Raw genomic sequence first — 21,692 nt, forward strand, 5'->3', positions numbered from 1 at the left:
ATGTCGGTAGGTCAAATAGCTTCTGCAGAGCTTTGCCCTGGTGTCTGCATGTCTGTGATGGACTGGTATCCCATCCACAGTGAATTCTGCCATGTGCTCATTGATAGCCGGGTTAGGCTCTAGAGCTTCAGAGAGCAATATTATGTTGAGAATATATGTCCATTTGCTAAACTTCATGAATGAAAAGGGTTTCAAGGCATCAATGTCACCCCTTCTCTGAATTTTAACCCTCATCATGGTAAGGTACAAGTTGAAAAATTACTGAAAAAATGTACCGCAATTAATTGGCGTTCAGACATGTAAACTGCATGTGACTTGCTGAAATGGAAAATAAACTTGAGCCTGCCACCAAACACAGCAACTTGTTTACAAAAATTAAAAGTGATCCAATTCCCATTGACAAGCTCTGAAGCGGACATAAAATTGAGATTTCGTGGATTAGAAAGCCTTCCATCTTCAATTTAGATCCTAAAGTTCTATATAAAGTGTATATATATATACTTGGTCTCACCTCTCATAACACTGCACAAAGATAAAATACATGTTCATAATGTAAGAAGTGGACAATAATCAAGGACCTACCTTGAAAAACATTCCTAATGTGAAATATTTTCCTTACATGACTGCAGCACATTTAAAAAGTATTATCAAATACAACATGGTGAAGAATTTTATTTATTTCACTTCTCTGAAATTAAAAGCAGTGATAATAGCAAATTGGAAGTATCAAGAATAAAAATAGACACCAGCATATAATGTTTCATCAGGCCAGTTGTGATGTGCCTTTACAACAGAGACAGTGCAAACAATTTTACAGAAAAGATTTCCACCACCACTGGAGGACTTCAATAACTGACGGGATCTCTCTAGATTTCAACATTACTGGCAGATTCTTTATCCGCAATATCCAATTTGAAAAAAAAAAATCCTTTTATTCTGTACACATCAGATCGTGATTTAGGAGACATTGATGAAAGGTTACGAAATAGAGCCCACTAATCAATGAAGGTTTTAAAAAAATGTATTATCAGGTTTAGAGAAATAGTTCAGCTTTTACCATAACAAGAGAACACCTTCACATTTACATACCATACTACTCTGTTGTTCAATGCATCATAATTGTATAAGTACTGTATACAAAATCGACAAGTTCATTCCATGCCACTAGTTGGAAGTTTTAACAATTATGTTTTTTCATATCCTATTTTATTACCAGATCCATACATTACTCTGGGACGGTCTCAAATTAATCTATTAACTGCACCAACAGAGATAACTGCAGAAAATCCTGCAGAGAACAAATCCAAAACAAATTGCAAAATGCAAAATTGAACCAATTACAGTTTTATTCTCAATTATTTTGATTTACAGAACAAATGATTAATTCACATATTTATATTAAATACCTGTATAACCTCTTAAACATTATGAAGCCAGTTGCCAGTCTGTTTTAAGGAACAAAACACATTTGACTACAAAAAAACAGTGTATTTTTTATTTCAGGGCTCATGGTTTTGCACAGATATTTCCAAAATAGTGGCAATGAAAATCAGAAATAATAATTGAATATTTAAAAAAATAAGAACTATAAATTGAAACACTGAATACAACCCATAAATTGCTAGACCATGTAGAACGCAGTTCTCAGTTACATTATGTTTGTGACTTGCTCCTACGTAACCATCAATATATGGATTGATTCTTTTAATGAAAAATGCCATGTTGGCATATGACTAAGGTAAGTTAGACCATCTAAATAACAATTCTCAAAAGGCTATCATAACATTTCAGATGTTGGTAGCACTTGGAAGATGCAGCAGCTTGTTAGTCAATGTCCATCTCAGGCAGCTTTTGGTCTGTGGAGTCAGCGTTGGACTGGCCTGTACTTTCAGCTGCTTTCTCAGTGCTGGAAGGCTGCTGTGCGTCTGTGTTTTCCTGTCCATTTACTGGGCCATTCTGTTCTGCTGCCTTCTGCTCCTCTTTTGGTGGCTCTACTTTCGGTTTGGGCTTTGAGACAATGGGATTGCAAGCCAAAGTAAGCTCCTAGGAAAAAAATAAAATATACAGTTAGGAGGCAAGGGCACAGGGCAAAATAAAAAACTAGCACTAAATTCCAATAGTCACAATTTAACAAATTACAAATCCTTGACTTGAAGGCTTGAAGTATAAATAACCCCAAAAATAAAACTGGAGAAATTCAGAGATCTAAGACGATAATACTTATTCTAATTTAAGTTGTGGATCCATTCCATTTAATTTAACAAGATCCATTACACTGGCAACAAGGGAGGAAGAAATGTTCATATTTCAAGGCCCACGCACTTCCCAAGACATAAATTAATCAATACATACAAAAATGTACAACTAATTTCACAAAACATTTTTTAGGAAGACATTTAATTAAAACTGAATTCTAATCTCAGTTTACTTCCAGTCTGATTGTTATTGCACTAGACTGTTGATATTTACTGTACTTGTTATTTACTGCCCATTTTAGTATTCACAAATTTACGTCTTTTACCTTTGTTTTTGACTGAATTTCTTTCACTCTGATGATGGGTTCCAATGTAAGGCTCTGTTTGCTCTGCTGATTCATTTTGCTGTTCATCCAAATCATGGCTTCATTTACCATATTATCGACTTTCTCCATTTCAGTTGCATCCAAATGCTCATATTGCTCATCCTGGAATTTAAAAATAAAAATAAAGTCTCCCTTAACCTACAGAATTGCAGACATGTCTGTATTCAACTTTCTATTACAGCATTATCAATTATAAACCACAATCTCTTTAATTTATATGTAGTCCTCAAGCTGTATATGCTTTTCCCCCACATCACCACCTGTCCAAATATTTTTGTCTTGAACAAACTCACATTCCAAAGTCCTCTTTTAAATCACTGTAGCCCTGAAAAGCACATCTATTGCTATACTTTCTTGTGAGAATTTACAGAACTCACTTGAAGTCAGTGACATTTAAGCTTACTTTTCTGTAACAGTGTAAGAATGTGCAGTATGGATGGCCTAGAGATTTAACGGTATATTTATTAGAAAAGTTTTTTTTAAAAGTCAAAAGGCTGAAATTTGAGTGCTTTGTGCCTAAATGTGTACAGACACTCGAACTTTCCTTTACATGAAATGATTTTGTGTATTCAGATACAAAGACATGCAGATGCAGTCTTTGGTTTTCAAAAATTAAATTTGGGAAGAGTGAGCCAATGTACTTTTAAATCTGCAAACACTTTAATTAATGTGTAGGCAATTTTTTAATAAAAACAATAACTCCTTACCTTTGATTTAAAGGCTTCAACTATCTTCATGTACTGCTGGATTTGTTTTCCAAGCTCTTCAAACGCTTTTGGTCTCTCTTCAGCTTCGAGGTATCTTTCCTGGATAGGCTGACCAAGTTTCTGTGGGTGGGGGAAATTAATTTGTTGGAGTTAGACAATTTCTTAGACACATAGTCCTTCACTAGATAGCAGTATTAATGGAGGCCACGTTACCTTAAGTTCAGACAGTTTATCAATGTACACTTGTTTAGGTTGGTCCTCTCCATCCTCATATAGCCAGTTTTCTGTGTCTTCAAGTTTCAATGAAAAAGCATCTCGGTCCTATAAATTCAAATCATTTGTCAGTGGGGAAAAATGTTAATTATTAAAGCCTTTTGCAACACTAATAAGTTCCTTATTCATAATATTCTTTTGAATTACAAAATCTCCAGTTCAAGTCTGGCTGCTCCCATTAGCCAATTGTGCCTAGGATTGCCCAAGCAGCAATACACAACTGGTTACCTGGGTACTGTTGGGATTAGTTAGCCAAGAAACTCTTGGCTTCAAACAAGAGAGTAACCCCTATACAATCCTGGATGCCTGCAGGTGTGCTGCAATAAGAATGAGCAAACTACTTCTCCTTTAATCAGCGATGTCCTTTAATCAGCGTTGTACATTACTTCAGGGCTTGTAACAGATGAAAAGATGAACAGCTCAATCAATGAGACTATCTGCCCAAAGGCACAAATGGAGATTCCCAATTTATATACAATATAAATATTTTTCAATTCTAAAGTTTTAAAAGAGTAAAAAATCCTAAATAAAAGTTATAACTAGACACCTATCATACCAGCATCCACAACTGATATGGAAAAGCCCTTTACTGTCAACATTTAAAGTACTAGCTATATTAAACCAGCACAATAATTATACAAATGTGTCCAAGTGACTAATGTCCATAAACTGGTACATGTCAGAATTCATTCAAACTAATGGCAATGAAATGACAAATATACTTACAGCCTCACTGACAAACTTTTCCAGGACCCCATGCAGCTTCTCTCGCATTTCATAGACATACTCCTCCACACAGTTTTTGGCATCATTGCGCTCCTTCTCAAGTTTATCCTGCATGATCATCTTTCCCTAAGAAAAAGACAATGCTATAACACTCTGCAAACGACCATGACCAGGGTAGAGGCAATTCAAAAGTAAGGAAAGATAAATAAACCACATATGTGTAAGGTAAGAGGTACAATATTGGTGTTGTATTTTCATTTAAACTATTGTTTCTAAACTCTTTTAAAGCAACACTAAGCTTAATTATAGCTGGAGTCCACATCTTCCAGGTTCACCTTTCCAACTTTACTACATAACAACACAAGGCTTAAACTGGCAGCATTTACAGTACTTGTCAAAGAGCTCCATTTATATAGGACACTTTCGGGAAACAACTGCAACGATTTCATTTCAAATAGATGACCCCAAACAATGCTGTCCGCTTTTACTTTCATGCAGAAAGTTTTTTTGCAAACTTGTTTAAGCTATTTACAAAATGTTTTAAAATTCTGGCCCTGGCTTTAAGGCCATAAGAGAAAGAACAAAAACAAAAATTTACTCGGTTAACCAGTTATTAAGCAATTACCTCATTTTCAACAAACAGGTTCAGCATATCATTGGCCAGTTGCCACTGCAGTTGGTTTTCAATGGGAAGGTCCACAGTCTTTGTTTTAACCTTAGGCTTTTTAGCCTGTGGAGGCTGATCAGTCTTCTTATCCTGTTTGGTATCTTCTGATGAAGTCTGAAATTAAAACATTTTGGAAGAATCTGATGTACTTTACAAAATTAATAAACCTATATAAAACCAAATATTACTGTTTAATAACCGGCAAAAGAAACATATATACAAGGGAGCTTTTTAAAAAAAGATTAAACATTTGATCTTCTGGTTATGTCACACAACTAACAGAAATGAACCTGTTCACAGTGAAATGACAAAGCTAGTATTCACTTACCTCCATTTCATCTGCATCATTCTTTTTTTCTGCATTTTCCTTCTGCTGGTTGTCACCCTGGGCTTTCTGATCTTCCTGGTCAACGTGCATTTTACTCTAAAGAAAAGAAATGTATAAAATACTTCATCACTTACTCATTTTCTTTAAATAAAACACTGGAAAGTTTCTATCCTATGTATACAGAGAAGAATTCATAAATATTCAAGTGTATGTCTAGATTTTACTGCTGTCCAGCAGTAACAGTAAAAACGTTTAGAGAAAACAAAGTAGTTTGAAAAACCAACACAGAAATCTGTATATCACTTAAAAAGGGACATGCATAATTGAAGATCATTATCATTTAATTGTCAATACAAGCCCTCTTTTAATCAGTTTCTAGGGGCTCTTTGTATATTGACTTTTCTTGTTTGTGCAGTTGTAATCATTCAGTAAAATTTACTTTGAGCTTTGTATTGTAAACCAGGTGCTAGGTGAAACAGCTTTAAGTACTGATTGGCAATAGAATTCATAGAGAAGTTTACTACCTCTTCCTCCTTTACTAGTTGCTCAGTTTCCATTGGCTCTTCCCCCTCTTCAGACTTCTGTATCTCCACTAGAGAGGCACTGGATACACTAAAAACTCCATGGATGTTCACTCTAACCTTCACTTTCACTTTTGAGCTCTCACCGGAAACCTGGGGAACCACTTTCTGTACCACAAATTGACCTGTAGGGAAAGCACACAATGTCAATGTTGGCCAATCAACTGACAGTGTTTGATTATATTTTTTTATTCTATTAATCAATTTTCTAACCACTTCATCTAATTCAGACTTTCAGGGGAGATAAAGCCTATCCCAGCAAGCAATGAGTTAAAGGCAGTGTACAGGATGCCCGTCCGTCACAGGTAATGTTTTAATATAAAATTCAATGACAGTAAAATGGCATATATTTTGAAGGGGATAGAGATTCTCTCACCTATAGTGGGATCTGGGTATGGCAGTTCTTTTAGATTGTTGTAGTAAGCTTCCAGAGAAAATGGCTCTTTGCGGTAGAAGGTTAGCACTTTGGAGAAGGGAGCTGCATGATTCTTTGGAAAAACTTCGCAGTCACTAACGTAAAAAAAAACACATTTTTTGCAATTTAATTTCGGATGAACCAATGTTTTTTAAAAAATACTAAGAAAAATGAAACGGGATTTTTACCTTATTCCTTCCTCTGCTGCAGAGTTCCACTTCAAGGAAATTGGAAAAGGAACCAAATCCGTAATAGAAAACTCTCGCACTTTGAATGCAGGAGACAAGATAGCACACTGTGGAGAAAAGTCACCACTTAATATAGACGTCTTGCATGGAAAACTGCTCAATCAGAATTTTAAGACAAAATCATACGTATTTCTGATTTATTAAAGACCATCAATAGAGAATGTGTGAAATTGCATATTTTAGTTTAAAATTTTTAAGTAAACCATTTGATTAAAAAAAAAACTATTGAAATCAATCTGTGCTCGCAACGAGCCGTGCTGCTTGTTAAGCCACTTAGAAAGTCCTTTCACACTGCAATTCAAACCAGTGCTGTCAGTCATGCTTCTTCCAGTCTCTTGTAAATATTAATACCTTGAGTGGCAATTTAGAGATGTCTCACCATTATTACAGTAATTTACCTCACTGTAATTTAACTTCATTATTATGAATACTGCTTATAATAGTCTATAAGAAACATAATTGCAGAGGCATATTGCCTTTTGGCTTCCTTTAACAGTAGTGGCTATGACGATCACGTCTTAAAAGAGGTATAGCCTACAAACATTACACCTTCTGCCCTGGTTACATCTGACTAGACACATAAAAAATAATTTACATGTAAAACCTTGCATAGGTTCCATAATTAAATTTTCCGGTTACTGAAAGTAATGTTAGGTGTGTAAAGAGCAAGTACTGTAGTTGTTGGGTTGCTTCTGTGGATGAATAGCATAAATACAAGTAATGTGGAGACCACAAGGATGCTGTTTTTAGAATTAAGTCATGCTTTGTTCTTCTGCAGCTGTGCTGAAAATTGTGAATAACAACCCATATCATACTCAAATCACATTTTATTTTGTAAGTAATGGATGTAACACTGATTACATAAGTTTACAGTCATTATAAACCATAAAGTACAAAAACTTACCTGCAGGGCACAGCCTCGTGCAACAGCCTCATCTGCATTTAAAGTGGTGCTAAGCTCTTTACCAAAGAACTTGCTAATTCTCTCTTTGATGGCAGGGATTCTGGCTGCACCCCCCACAATCTCAACAGCATAGATGTCCTCTTTCTTCAATCCTAAAGTAATAGAAAATGTATTTTTTAAAAACAAAATAGTTTGAAACACCCAGTTACTTTTCACTTCCTGCTCCATTCCACTTTGTACTGAAATATATTTTCACTCACTGGCTTGTTCTAGCACACTGCGGAGAGGTGGTTCCACTCGAGCCAAAAGTCCTGCACACATCTCCTCCATCGCACCTCTGAAAAAGAATGTACAGAAGAAATAAGTGCAGTAATGAGATATTAATAAAAATCCTATTAAATGATGGCATATGCTGCATTTTACTTTTGCAGACTCACGGTAATTTAGATTTGTACTAATAAACAAGTACTGAATTATATATTCTGAGAAAGAATGTTACTATACTCCATATTGTTTAAGTATAAGAATATACTCAAAAACACTGTTCATACCTGTTCATTTTTCCAGACACATCAATATCATTCATGAAACACTCAATGTTCATAGGCAGGTCTGAAGAATTGGCACTCATCAGCTTCTTAAGTTTCTCACACTCCTGGTACAGCCTCAATAGCGCTCTGGTCTTGGATTTAACATCTAACTTGTATTTTTTAGCAAATTCTTCACAGAAATAATTCACCAAAATCTCATCGAAATCCTTGCCACCCAAATTCACATCAAAAGCTGTTGCAAGAACCTAAAAAGTTGGAAAAAAACGGGACATTGAAAAATCAATTATTTTAAGGGTGTTGTGTGCATATTCTTATCAATGACAAAACTTAATTCTACAATATGAAAATGAAAATAAAACCATGAAACAATGAAAATAAAACCCATACTTTATCTTTTTGGGGATATTTAAGATAAGTGTCCACCTTAATCAACACTTAATAAAGCACTACTCCATTATAACATGCATGCTGGTGTGCAGAACTTGATGCAACATCCTGTTGCATTTCCAATTACAACGAACACTGGCATGCTTTCTCCGGAAATGATTTGTGATGCCCAACAGCCAAACTAATACCCTTAACGTAAAAGAAACCACTAACTTTAGACCACAATTCATATTAAAGCAAACTACAATACTGACTTCGCTGTTACTGTTCTGTTCCTAATTCTGTGACATTTTTAAATTTAGAGGCTTGCTCTTTCCTCATGTTATACTGCTCCTTATGTGCGGATTGTCACAGAACACTTAATCCAATGCATACTGTGCAAAACCATACAAGACATGGTAACGTCAGTTCAGGCTATTCATCTTAGCATATAGGTGTTCGCAGTCATTGCTACAAAGCAAATGTCTTTAATAGATAATGAAACAATGCTGGCTGACCCCTGGCAGCTACTGTGCATATTCCAATATGACCCAAGTCCTCACAATATTTTTCCAAATATTTATATTATTTTCAGCTTTAGCATAATACTGCTTAACTACAGTTATAATATGGAGGTGGGACTAAATGTGCCACCTAGAAGAAGGGAGGTAGATCTTGAGCGTGTGTCAAACTAGTAATCCTCTGTGACCTCATGCAAATTACAAAACATAAGCAGTCTTAAAAATAAAATTACCTTGAGCTTTCCTTTGTTAAAGGCACATACTGAAACCTGGTATGCAGAATGGCCAAGATCAACAAATACTACTATTCGTGGCTTCTCCTCTGGGGCAGGAAGGTCCTGTTTATAAATTCCATATGCAAGCGCCACTGTAATTAACAACATTAATAAGTGGTATTAAAGCATCATGTTGTATAACATAAGCACAGCAGGAAACTTAAAAATGCACAAATATCAAGCAACAATATGCAATGAGATTTTTCAGAACTATCATTTCTAACTAGATTGCTGAGCTTTTGTACCATATACAATACTTCAAAATGTTAAATTTCTCGCTGACACTCACAAAGCATGCTGTAGAAGAAAATGTGCTAAGTCCTGAAAACGCAATTTAAGGAATTTAAAAATACAGAGCTCAGCAAAATTATTCAAATACCTTTCCTAACAAATATCAATACTTTCCAGCCTTGCTCTCTTACCAGCTGTTGTTTCATTCATGAGTCGCAGACAGTTGAGACCTGCAATCTGTGCTGCATCTATTACAGACCTTCTCTCTGCATCTGTGTAGAAGCAAGGTACCTAGAGAAATGGGACAAAAAGCATCACTAGATACATTCATGTTTAGAAACACAGAAAAACCCTGAAACCCCAGCAACAAAACTTCCTTTCATGAAAGGCGTGTTTGATTCTATATATACATTGCTCTTAAATACGATCAACAGAAAGGAAGATCATCTTAGTTATTGATTGCTATATAGGTCATGTTCCCTGAAAATGTGTGCAGGCTGGTTGATGCTCAGGAAGGAGATATACTTCGAAAAGTCACATTTCACACAGGACAGAATGGGTCAAGTTGTAGTTATAAAATATTACTTAAGCAATACAACAGATAGCTAAGAGTTTTGAATACAATTCTACAACTAGCGTTCATCAAAATTGTATTTAACCCTATTAACGACTGTCTATTTCCACTGCTGAAAAAAACTACTTAAACATGCAGAGATAAACAGCTCGCATCAGATATTTTACTGATTGATGTAAACTAATGAGAATTATGGGCAAACGCAAGAATTTTAAAAAAAGGTAGTTCCCTGTAAAGGTCTGCTATAAAGGTCAGTCTGAAATCTGTACATTTTGCAATGAGCGAGTTTTGCAAAGTGCAATGTGCAAGAGCTTTCTCAGTATAAAACTACGTACAGAGATGACGCAGTCTACCACAGGTTTCTTCAGTGCACTTTCAGCGGTCTCCTTTAGTTTTGTCAGCAGCATGCCAGCGACTTGTTCAACACTGAAAATCCTCTCCTCCTCCATATACATCACCTATATGAAGAAATTCAAGATACACCACAAAGCTTGGCTGTTAATATTTTTATCTGTTCTAAAAAAGGCTAGTCAGCATTATTGACATGACATTCTAGCATAGGAAAATTTCATAGTTATCAAAACACTTTTGTACTACATCAGTTTAATGTCAAATCACTGTGACAAAGTTTTAAAAAAATGTGTTAACATGCCAGTTTACAGACCACGGAGGTCAATAAAAAATTGTAACTCTTTTTCATGAGCATTCTTGGAATATTTGTACTTACACAGAATTTGTTCTAAAAAATCAGAGTAAATGCTTATCAGGGTAATCCTATCATTTACAATTTAAATTCATTTCAGAGATGTTCAGCATATCTGGATCATTCTTACCTTGATGCCAGTTGTTCCTGTTGGCATTTGGGCAAGTTCATAGGCCAGGCCGGATTTTAAAGACTGAATGTATGGGTCAGAATAGGCTCTGCCATGAAACCTTTTAAAGCCCTGCACTGTATTCGTTGCATTTGTGACGAGCTACAGGAGAAAACAGTGTGATAAAGTTGATTGCATTCATTTCTAAAGTAAATACACCAACTAGCTTCAAATCATTTTACTATTAATAATGAACAAAACGTGTTGTCTACATCATACATCACCACATTTATCAATATTCTGTGCAACATATTTTTAAAATGATATATAATAGTGTTTTAAGCAGATTGATTGCATACCACAAACAAAAATACAATAAACGATGTATAAAATGCAGGAGCTGAAGTACTTTTAAAGAGGTCCAGATGCATACTTGGTACTTTTTGGACAAATCTGAACTCATTATTACATATGGCAAATATGGCTTTACTTTTACATACTACCAGAACACTAGTAAACAGGTGGGTACAAATTTACATTAAATATTGTCAAACCAACCCACTGTAGGAAACATCAGCAGTCTTACCTGGCTTTTAGCAGCAGCACCAATTGAACGATTTCTTGGTCCGAAGGACACACATGATCTAAAAAAAGAGGGAAGTGAAGTTTTCATGACTTTATTAGCAGTTTTTTTTCTCAGTTTCCTTTTACAAGGAAAAGGAAAGAAGGAGGCTCCACAGCCGAAATGCTGTGCTGCCTATGCATGCTCACACAGCTACCTACTTGAATTCCTTTTACAAAGCCTTCAAGCAGTCGTGCTGTCAAACATGATCTTCAACCCATTATTATACAGGTGAATACAGATGATAGATTGTCGACACTGATGCAGCATGAAACATTTCACTATAAGAGACCGGAGTCACAGTGATCTTTTCCAGCAGACGCTATAATGATGCAAATAAGCATCCAATCCAATCAGGTTTTTCCTATTTCACTGATGTTCACTTCACTCAATACTGAGCCTGATACTTTGCCACTGTGAAGAATGAAGACACTACAGAAAAATACGTCTTATACCATCATAATCTTTGAACACCGACATACAAAAGTCAATGGTGTCCCTGCTTTTTTTAAATTTACATTTATAAATGCAAATAATTCCATCGTGTTAAGGGCACAAATTAGGACATTTTTAAAATAAGTGTGCAGCTCAAAAGGCAATATAACCGTCTGTTCAATTAAAGCAGCATCCATTTTCCTCTAAGGGTAATGCCTCGGCGTGGATTATCTTTATAATAACATTAGCCATGATCTAGAAGCAGTAGTTAAGTGCCTCAGTTGACAGCACAATATCACAGCAGACAGAAATTCAACGTCCAAGAATATCAACTGACTCCAGTCTATGGAAACCTGAGAGACACGTCTTTCTTTTAATCAACAAGACGACACTCCCTAATGAAAAGGCACATCTCAATGAAACGAAAAATGAAACCAGAACAGCGGAGTTAGAGAAATTGCTCAACTTTAAACGAGAACGCCGTTTTCTTACATTAAAAAAAAACCAACTAAAAACACGCGTTTCTGGTTTAAATGGTTAAGGCGTCCGTTTCGAGCGCTTATTGCTGGAATATTCCTTGACTGTACCTACTTTACGACACAGGCCGCAGGTGACAACATCCGCTAGTTACCCATTCACCGGTTTTCATAGCAGGCAAAACTGATCGATTCATAGCTCAACTGACCCTAAACGATAACGTCTGAATTGGGAAAACAAAAGCAGGCGAGTTTCTCGACGGAAGCCAAAAACAGACAGCCATAAACGTCCACACGAAAGCCAGAGCAGCTCGTTATGGACCTCTACTCACGTGTGCTGCCTGTACAATGACGCAAGGCCTCACAACTCAAAGCCTTGCTTGGCTGTGCTCGCTGTCTGGGAATTAAGCGCGTCTATTAATGACAGAAATAAATGAAAAGGCACAGATTTCCATACTCACGGTGTGCAGCGGTCGCTGTACTCGTTGGCGACAGTCTCAATCCCTCCTGCTCGGGCTACTGCAACATAGCAGGACTGGAAACCGACATCAAAACCAACCACTGACATCTTTCCTTTCTAGGCTATATTTTTTTTACTACAAAATAACTATTCAGAAGAAAGGATCGTATTTCAAAATTGATGTCGACTTGGAGTTTCAAAACTAAATGCGAGAGTACAAAAAAAAGCCAGAAGAGTGGGGTAAATACGGATCTATAAAAGTTTTTCTTCTTCCTTTGCTAAATCATTCTCCGCACTGCTGCTGGATGAAAGGGTCTCGCTGCGGACGGAGAAGCCGGCTGCTCACTCAGTTTCACCTCCAAAATCTCGCCGCACCCGTCTTCTCGCGAGGTTTAAGATCTTTCTAGACTGCTCTGGACTCTTCTGTAAGAGAAAGAAATTCTTTTAAATTCAGGGACAGGGGCAGGGACAGGGGGGAGAGGGGCGTTTTCTAAGTATTTTCTCCCGAGTTTTTTCCTGGCGGTTTTGAAGAAATCGTTCTCCGCAAAGACCCCAGTCCACCCCCCCGTGTAAACATAAAATATTATATTATATTATGTACTTTGCATCGTACAATTTTGATTTAACCTCTTTTAAAGCATTTGTTTAACCAGCTATAGAAATAGTCAATGAATTCTGACTTGCAATGTCGACCTGAGCAGGATTCATTTATACAGCTGCAGCCAGGCCATTTATTGGCCCAGTTTGACTTAAGCAGTTTGCAGAAGGATACATTATCGTCCTACAACCCCCTGGAATCCGCAGATTAAACCCCTATTCTGTTGATCGTGTCTTATTTCAGTATAGATGACCAGTGATTGTGTAAATTGTGTAAGGTGATGGCTAAACAAATTGCACTACAGTCATTATCGTTGATATAACAGAACTGTAGGTCAACATAACCACTGTATAGTTACACACTTTACAAATTTAGCCTTGGTTTAAACTAGTTCAAAAGGCTGGCTTTACACAACCTGTTACAAGTGGTCAGCAGCTATATCACCCTGCAGCTCACAACTAGCAACCTGCTGAAGCTAAGTAGGTGAGAGCCTGGTCAGTACCTGGATGGAGACCTCCTGGACAGTTAAGGTTGCTGCTGGAGGAGATGTTAAGGGGACCACTAGAGAGTGCTTACACTGCAGTTTGTATGGATTGTAATATCCCAGTATATTGATAGGGAAATGTTACAGTAAAAAAGGTGCTGTCCTTCTGATGAGATGTAAAACTGAGGTCTTGACTCTCTGTGGTTATTAAAATATCCCAGGACATTTCTTGAAAACAGTAGGGGCCTTGTTGTCCTGGTCAAATTTCTGCCTGGATTTTATCAATCACGGCCTCCTAATAATCACCATTTATGAATTAGCTTCACTATTCTGTTCTTCTCCCCACTGATAGCTGATGTGTGACGTCGCATCATCCAGGTGCTACACATTGGCGGTGGTGGTGGAGGAGGGGAGTCCTCATTATCTTTAAAGCACTTTGAGTGAAGTGTCCAGAAAAGTGCTATAAAAGTGTAAGGATTCTAAAAAGCCACCTACAGTAGTAACCTGTTTTCTCAATGAGGACCAGGCCCAGCAATAGAGATATCAGTAGATTTAGAAGTTTAAATTCAAGGATGAGCTAGTCCTTAGATCTGAACAAGGACTATTTTATAATACAGTGAAACTGTAAGTTTCAGTTTCAGACACGAACCATAGTTGATAGTTTGAACTTCTTGAGATACAGCAGTCAATAAATGTGATATTTTTTACAAATATGATACAATAGTAATCTACATCTTGCCTATCAGTGAGCATTTATTTTACTTCTGAAACACGTTGAGTGAAAGCGTACATCAAAAACGGGTACTATTGAAAACTAACAGTAATTTTCAGTACTGCATAAAAAGTACTGTATAGTCCTCCCAGCTCCTCCAAGCTGGGAGGACTAATCATTTCCCATGTTCCACTTCCGCACCGGAGATCCAAGATGGCGACGCCCATGCACAGATTAATTGCACGCAGGCAGGCGTAAGTTAAATATTTATTATTTATTGATATTTTGTTAGAATTCTTTCTGTGTAGGGATTTAAAGTGTTAACTCAATTATTTTATCATATGGGTTACAGAACGCAACTGTGAAAGATATAAAGACAAGATATACCAAGTTATTTGATAAAAAAAATAACCGGCAGCAGTGTTTGAGTAGTATTGTGAATCACTCAGATTGAGTGCTGTTTGCATATCAATCTGCATAATGTACGTTTTTTATTTTGGATTTGGAAACTCGGGAAGTATTACTGGAATTACAATGTCTTATTTTGAGTTTGAACGTGGTAATGTGTCGTCACATACAATGATACGGTGGAGGTTTGGCGCGTGAGATGCTGTGTACAGTAGATGTCTTCATCGTGCTTTTGTGTTTCACTCACAGAGAAGCTAACAAACAACATGTTCGATGTCAGAAGTGTTTGGAATTTGGTCACTGGACATATGAATGCACAGGGAAGCGAAAATACCTCCACAGGCCTTCGAGGACCACGGAAATGAAGAAAAAGCTGAAAGAGAATGAGAAAACACTGGCCATCATACCAAGGTATCTTCCAAATAGATTGATAGACACTGTAAACAACCGAGAACGCTTTTATTAAGCTATGTTATTTTAAAAGTGAGTTACACGTTAGAATTTGGACCTCCACTTAAACAAAATCTTATTTTGTGTGACCAAAAACCGTGAATACTATGCAGCTTCTTTTGTGTATTGTTTTCCTTACAAAGACTACCTCCCAGACTCCTGGTTCGAGGTGAATTTTGTTTCAGTGTGCTGAGTGCATATTTTCAGTTCCAATTCCTGTGCTTAAAACTATGGTCTAATAATAATAATAACAGAAGAAAAATATACATTTATATTGTTGTGTAGTATTTTATATACAACTATTTGCATTATATATTTAAAAGTCGCACAACATAGAGGATCAAGCTCACAAAAATATATAAAAGGTATAGAATCATTTTTAGTAATAAGCATCCTCACTCAATTACAGCAGAATGATGTTTGTATTATTGTTACATAATTTACAATAGTATAGTTTTCCATCTCTTTAAGACTTTGTTGCAAATTGTAAGCAGTGTTTTGACAACAAGGAAGATGCACTTGCTTAATACACCAAATACTTGCCCAAGGATATTCTCTTTTTTAAATGCATCTTCATAGCATGAGTAGGTTGTGTCTCATTGAGGTGTTCATCTAATCTTGTAGGGATATTTACATGGTTGTTTTGAAGTTTGCCCTGTGGTCCACAGAACAGTTTAAGAGCGTGGGAGAGATTTTCAAATTCCTAGTGTCTGAATCTTAACTTGCTTTCTGTTGTTTTGCCTTAGTTTATTCACTGATCTGTATATATTTAATTTTAGCTACTGTTTAAAACACTGTAATTAGTGCTTTTCACCTCTGTCAAATCCCAGAGCATTCACCCCTATTTTGATCATATTTAATGTGGTATTATTTTAAAAAATAACTAGTAGTGCCATCTAAAGGCTTCTGGTGTGTTTTTAAATAATTATATATATATACATGTTTGAAAAAGTTTCCATTGAATTCTTTATTTAATAATAATCAATTGCATATATATAGCTTTTTTAATCCCAGAGTTACTTATATATATATATGAAGGGACCCACTTAATTTACCAGTGAAATATAGCACCCACTTGTGTGAGGCATGGCCACCATTATGCACCAGCAGCCTCATTATACAGCTCATCAGGTGGAGATGTTAGAAGTTATTTCACCATTTAAATTGAACAGAAGTTTTAAGTAGGCCAGGTTATGACCTTGAAAATTCTTGAGTGGTATTTTGCTAGGGCAACACAAATGGTGCCAAGGGGTTTGTTTAGGTCGGTAGTTATTAATGTTTGATAAATTCCTACCTGTGCTTGTTCATTTTTAACTTGATCATATAGGCAAGTTGAGTGGAAACGGCATATAGTTCCATTAAGGAACAAGTAATAGGTTTATTCTATGCTGAAAAGAGAAGAGAGGAAGCTCAACACTTCGGTTGTGGAGCCTTTCTCAGGTGTAAAGAAGGCTCACACCTGAGAAAGGCTCCACAACCGAAGTGTTGAGCTTCCTCTCTTCTCTTTTCAGCATAGAATAAACCTATTACTTGTTCCTTTGCAGACTACGCAAGTTTAGGTTGGAAACAATATTGCTGATACAGGGTATTATAAAAAAAAGAAAATAATTCTAAACCAACACATTAATTAAAAGTATGACTCACCACTAGTGCTCTTTTTCAATGAAAACTGGAAGACATGGGTACCTAGGACTAAAAACCAGTGATTTAGATGCTTCTGAGCTTGTCAATTAATGTGACAAATATTAGCTATATTGTATAGGTGCAAACAAAGAAACTTTAAGGAGTCCTTTAGCTGTTCTATAATTTATTTTTTCTAGATCAGGCACAGAGGGCTCTTGTGAAAAGAAGGTCAAGAAGAAAAGGTATTTTGAATTTTTTAACTTTCATGCACTGTTAAATGTAGTTTTGTAGTTCTTTTTTGGACAAGGTGTGTATGAGTTAGAAGGGATTCTGCAATTGCAATAATTTAAAAAAAAATCCAGGTGTGTGTTTTTCACATTTCAGCTTTTGAGCATTTGAGCTCCATGACGTCAAACAGGAAAGAATGAGGAAATGTAGGAAGATTCCTCTGACCTGCCGACCTTAGAGCAACTCATCTTTCAACACACAACAGACAACACAGCCCCATTCTCTTAGGTTCAGTGTCATTTGGAGGCGAGGCACATTCCTTGCCATGAGCACCGCAAACTTGCAATACTCCCAGGAGGTCTTAGGGTTTGCTGTGTTTTCTAAGAGTTATTTGTAAGTTGGAAAAGTTCCATATTTGGTTCATCCATCCATTTTCTGACCACTTTATCAAATTTAGGGTCACGGGGGAGCTAGAGCCTATTCCAGCAAGCAGTGGGCACAAGGCAGGATACGCCCTGGATGTCCAGTCACAAACATGCACACACTCACACCAGTGCCAGTTTTTCCAGAAGCCAACTAAGTAAATCTTTGGACTGTGGGGAGAACCTGGAGCACCCAGAGCAAACCCAGGCAATTGTGGAAAGAACATCCAAGGTCCACACAGATAGCACCCTAGGTCTGGAATTGAACTCAGGGCTTCAGCACTGTAAGGCAGAAATGCTAACCACTGCATCACCATGCCACCCTCAGTTTAATCCTTTAATTAATAATAATATGTTGCATTTACAGTTTTTCATCATATAGTCCCTTATATTGATCCCTCACGGGATCCATAAAGTATGGGTTTGACTAAATCTGCAAGTGAAATGCAGCACTCACTTGGGTAAAGCATGGCCACCATTATATACCAACAGCCTCCCTACACAGCTCACCCTGAATGTGCTTGAATCAGAACTTTACAGTTTGATCCACTCAGGAGGCCTCTGCCATTATTTATATGTTGTTTGCGCTGAAGTCCCTTGCATGAAAGCATTTGCTAAATGTCATTTTCATACCAGCTTTAAATGTATTAATGTCTCATTCCCAGGACACAATTAAGACATTTAAACTCGTACAGTATATCTACGCAAATAAAATAATCCATGAGGCTCTGGGCAGCTGCTAAGCAAATACTCAATCTGAAGAAATGATAATAAGCACTTATACAGAAGGCACTCTTGAATGAAGAACCTGGGAATACAAATAAGTTTTATGCCGTTTGTGTGTATGCTAACGTCTTGCTTCCTCTTACACAATCTCGATGTGAAAGTGCAGTCTTGTTTCTTTTGCGACAGGTCAAAAGAATCGAGTAGCTCTAGCAGCAGCGATTCAAGCAGTTCATCCAGTGAATCCTCATCCGATAGCGACTCGTCCTCCAGCTCGTCCTCGGACAGCGACAGCAGCAGCGACAGTGAGGACAGCTCCAGTTCGTCCACGTCCAGCAGTTCCGACTCCGATTCCGATTCCTCCAGCAGCACCAGCAGCTCTGATCAGGAGCCTCCTAAGAAGAGGAAGAAGAAGAAATAAGACCTGCAGCAGCACAGTTCCGTAATAAGGATTCCAGGTTTCCTGCTTCTGTAACTCGGCAGTTGTGCTGAGCAGGCATTTCCTTGTATATACAGTGCGGTATAGTGCAGTTCATGTCATGTGCCTCTTGGTGTCACTCAGTCTGAAATGCATCTTGGGAGAGCCATATGGTTATCTTCAGAACTTCTGAAGGTTGTTTGGTTTGCTGGGACTACATGATCTTTCTGGTTCTCTTCTCAAGGACTATTTGCTTTTCCAAGTGGAAGATGGGTTGCAGATTTAAAGGGTTTTCCCGCCAGCTGGATGAATTACAGTTAAGTCTTAATATCGTGTATTTTTTCATGTTTCAGCTGCCACAACAAAAAACCCTTTTTAATCTTTTTAAATTACATATTAAAATTAAGGATTGGTAAATTTGGAAAATATCCATAAAAGCTTGTAGTTTATACAAGGAGTGGAATTATGATATACCATGCAATATTATTTCAACAGTATCAACATGCAAAGTGTTGTAAGGAACATTGGTAAAAGGTTAACAAGCAGTTTTTGTTTTATTTTACCTTGTTCCTTATTACACTTGTTAAAGGACAGTCACAGGTAATATATTTTTATTGTAGTTTTTCATTTTTATTATCCATTGGATCAGTGCAACTTGCATAGCAGTCATAAAAAAAATAGAGGTTCTGTAGATAATGTGAAAACCAATGGGTGCTAGAGGCCATTGAAACACATTCAGTGGAGGTGTAGTGCATCTAAGACCTTTGCTAGTATTCATGCTGCACGAGGAGCCTTAAATTTGCTGGGTTCGTTCAAGCAGGGTCCATTACCCTGCTATTTTGTATAAAGTGTAGGTTCTATAAAATGAAAGATTATCATTTTGTATTGTAAAATAAAATGTGCTAAGTTTGCCGCTGCTCAGTGTTATGGAGTCTTTATCACTTTGCTAAGTGTGTCATGAAAGTATGCTATGAATGTAGCATCTAAAACTGTGCTAGGCTTTATTTTCATACTAATGTCCCACTTTTACTATTCTCCAATTAAGGATACCATTTTTTTTCTTCTGTTGTTAGCTAGCAGCTATATAGTAAAGCTGCAGGTCAACATAACCAATGTAAAGTTACACATTATACACATTTTTGGGTAGCAGTACGATCTATTCTTGGTTTAAACTAGTTCAAAAGGCTTGCTTTACAAAGCATGTGGTACATGTGGTCAGCAGCTATATATATAAGCCAGAACTGGCAACCTACTGAAGTTAGGCAGGTGTGAGTCTGCCCAGTACCAGGATGGAGACCTCCTGGAGAAGCCAAAGTTGCTGCTGGAAGAGGTGTTAATGGGACCAGCAGGGAGCGCTAACCCTGTGGTCTGTGATGGTCATAATCATGCTCTAGCAGGCAGATAATACAGCTGTTTGGTGTTTGGATTTGTATATTCTAATTAAACAGAACATTGAGAAACAATGAACATTCAGTTACAAAGCCTGTAATGGTGTAATGCTGTTAGCTTTGAAAGACAGTTATTTTTTAACTTTAAATATATGATTCTTGAAAATAGTTTTATTTTTTAATCTTTATAGACATTTAAAATTTGCTAAAATAATAACATCATCATAATAATAACAACAACATTATTTTTATTAATAATAATAATTATAAAAATAGAACTATGCTGAGATACTGCATTGATACCAATGTAGTTTTTGGGTGCATACCTCTTTTTGTGCACAATATTGTTTAAAGAATGATTAGTAAAAATACGGTTGCAGAGGATATTAGGAGTGTTGCAGACATGTAATCACCCTAACATACTATTTGAAAGCATAACCCATCATCAGTTGACAATACAGGAAGGTGGCTTTATTTGAGAAATGACACAACTGAGTCCTTTTATAACTGTTCTGTACAGAAGCCCTTTGATTTAAAGCTGAACATGAAACCTGAGTAAGAAGAGAGTTTAATGTACTGTAGATGCATATGTAACTTGTTTATGATAACTGCCTACTATTTTTTCTAACTAAAAGGTTAGTGAAATTTCCATTTAGATTTCAATTTCAATTTAATACTGAGTGTTCTAATGGAATACACAATAATCACAAACTTTTTCTAGATCTCTTCGTCATTCCTTCTCTTCCTCCCTGGGCTACCTGCCCCTTTCTCTCACCAAACCAACATTCCGTCTCTTCACGGCGATCTGTTCCAAGACCAGGCTTTCTAACCACATTCTATTCCTTTACTGTATGAATACAATATTTCTTAGATGTCATTTTTTAAACTGTGACGCTTTAAAAAATTAATGTACTATCAGCATTATCTTGCACTTCAGCAGTGTTTGGAAGTGATAGTGCAAAGTACAGAATTGTTTTCAGTTTTTCTTAAAGTAACTGAAACGTTACTTCATGTGAAAAACATTACACTGTAATCTGAACTAATTATTTCACTGAAGAAGCTGGCAAAGATACACCTCTAATAGCTTTAACACTACTGCAGCGTACACAGTAAAAACAAGCAATGCCCGCATTATCCTTGCATACGGTAATGACGGGAGATCTGCAATTGCAGCAGTAAAGAACATGAATACCACTGTAAGGAATTCTTGTCCTGCCATGATTTTTTCTTGTCTGTTTTAGCTGTTTGTAGTGGAATATATTGGTAGCTAAAAACATTGATCATTTTTTCTTTCCTCAATATAGCTTATTCATCAAGGCAGGTGTCTGCGCGTCACACTTGTGGCCAGAGGTGAAGCTGTTAATTCTTATACGTTTTTACGCTTGCATTAGAATATTGGTCTTTCAGTTAGATGTTAAAGTAGAGAAAACTAATTTCTTTGAAGCATAAGTGTAAATGTCATTCTTATGTGTGAAATGTATCTGC

The 21,692-nt window shown here is 36.7% G+C and overlaps 2 protein-coding genes across 2 annotated transcripts; one reads left to right on the plus strand and one right to left on the minus strand.

Annotated features, from left to right (window-relative positions):
* Positions 1-662: 662 nt before the first annotated feature.
* On the minus strand, positions 663-13,308 carry LOC148821006 (heat shock 70 kDa protein 4-like). The gene is made up of 19 exons (XM_088931644.1): positions 12,755-13,308; positions 11,347-11,404; positions 10,782-10,922; positions 10,284-10,406; positions 9,566-9,665; positions 9,102-9,235; positions 7,982-8,226; positions 7,691-7,767; positions 7,431-7,582; positions 6,467-6,573; positions 6,240-6,373; positions 5,807-5,988; positions 5,283-5,378; positions 4,913-5,068; positions 4,288-4,413; positions 3,502-3,609; positions 3,289-3,408; positions 2,522-2,683; positions 663-2,043 (listed from the first exon to the last, which is right to left on the minus strand). Exons 1-19 carry the CDS (start codon positions 12,859-12,861, stop codon positions 1,825-1,827), a joined length of 2,547 nt encoding a protein of 848 aa, XP_088787770.1. The 5' UTR covers positions 12,862-13,308; the 3' UTR covers positions 663-1,824.
* Positions 13,309-14,604: 1,296 nt separating this feature from the next.
* On the plus strand, positions 14,605-19,736 carry zcchc10 (zinc finger, CCHC domain containing 10). The gene is made up of 4 exons (XM_088932412.1): positions 14,605-14,801; positions 15,205-15,366; positions 17,226-17,270; positions 18,591-19,736. The coding sequence occupies exons 1-4, from the start codon at positions 14,761-14,763 to the stop codon at positions 18,820-18,822; spliced, it is 480 nt and encodes a 159-aa protein (XP_088788538.1). The 5' UTR covers positions 14,605-14,760; the 3' UTR covers positions 18,823-19,736.
* The last annotated feature ends 1,956 nt before the right edge of the window (positions 19,737-21,692 follow it).

This window comes from Atractosteus spatula, chromosome 14 (genome assembly GCF_055471065.1).
Source record: "Atractosteus spatula isolate fAtrSpa1 chromosome 14, fAtrSpa1.hap1, whole genome shotgun sequence".
Lineage (NCBI taxonomy): Eukaryota > Metazoa > Chordata > Actinopteri > Semionotiformes > Lepisosteidae > Atractosteus > Atractosteus spatula.

What these genes read in the sequence shown, in the direction of transcription:
- LOC148821006 (XM_088931644.1), bottom strand. Translation starts at nt 12,861, where the DNA reads ATGTCAGTGGTTGGTTTTGATGTCGGTTTCCAGTCCTGCTATGTTGCA. An exon ending in TACAGCGACCGCTGCACACC is followed by an intron (nt 11,405 to 12,754) that starts GTGAGTATGGAA and finishes CTCTTTTTTTAG; the next exon opens with ATCATGTGTGTCCTTCGGAC. An exon ending in AAAAGTTTGTCAGTGAGGCT is followed by an intron (nt 3,610 to 4,287) that starts GTAAGTATATTT and finishes TTGAATTTATAG; the next exon opens with GACCGAGATGCTTTTTCATT.
- zcchc10 (XM_088932412.1), top strand. Translation starts at nt 14,761, where the DNA reads ATGGCGACGCCCATGCACAGATTAATTGCACGCAGGCAGGC. An exon ending in ACACTGGCCATCATACCAAG is followed by an intron (nt 15,367 to 17,225) that starts GTATCTTCCAAA and finishes TATTTTTTCTAG; the next exon opens with ATCAGGCACAGAGGGCTCTT. An exon ending in AAGAAGGTCAAGAAGAAAAG is followed by an intron (nt 17,271 to 18,590) that starts GTATTTTGAATT and finishes CTTTTGCGACAG; the next exon opens with GTCAAAAGAATCGAGTAGCT.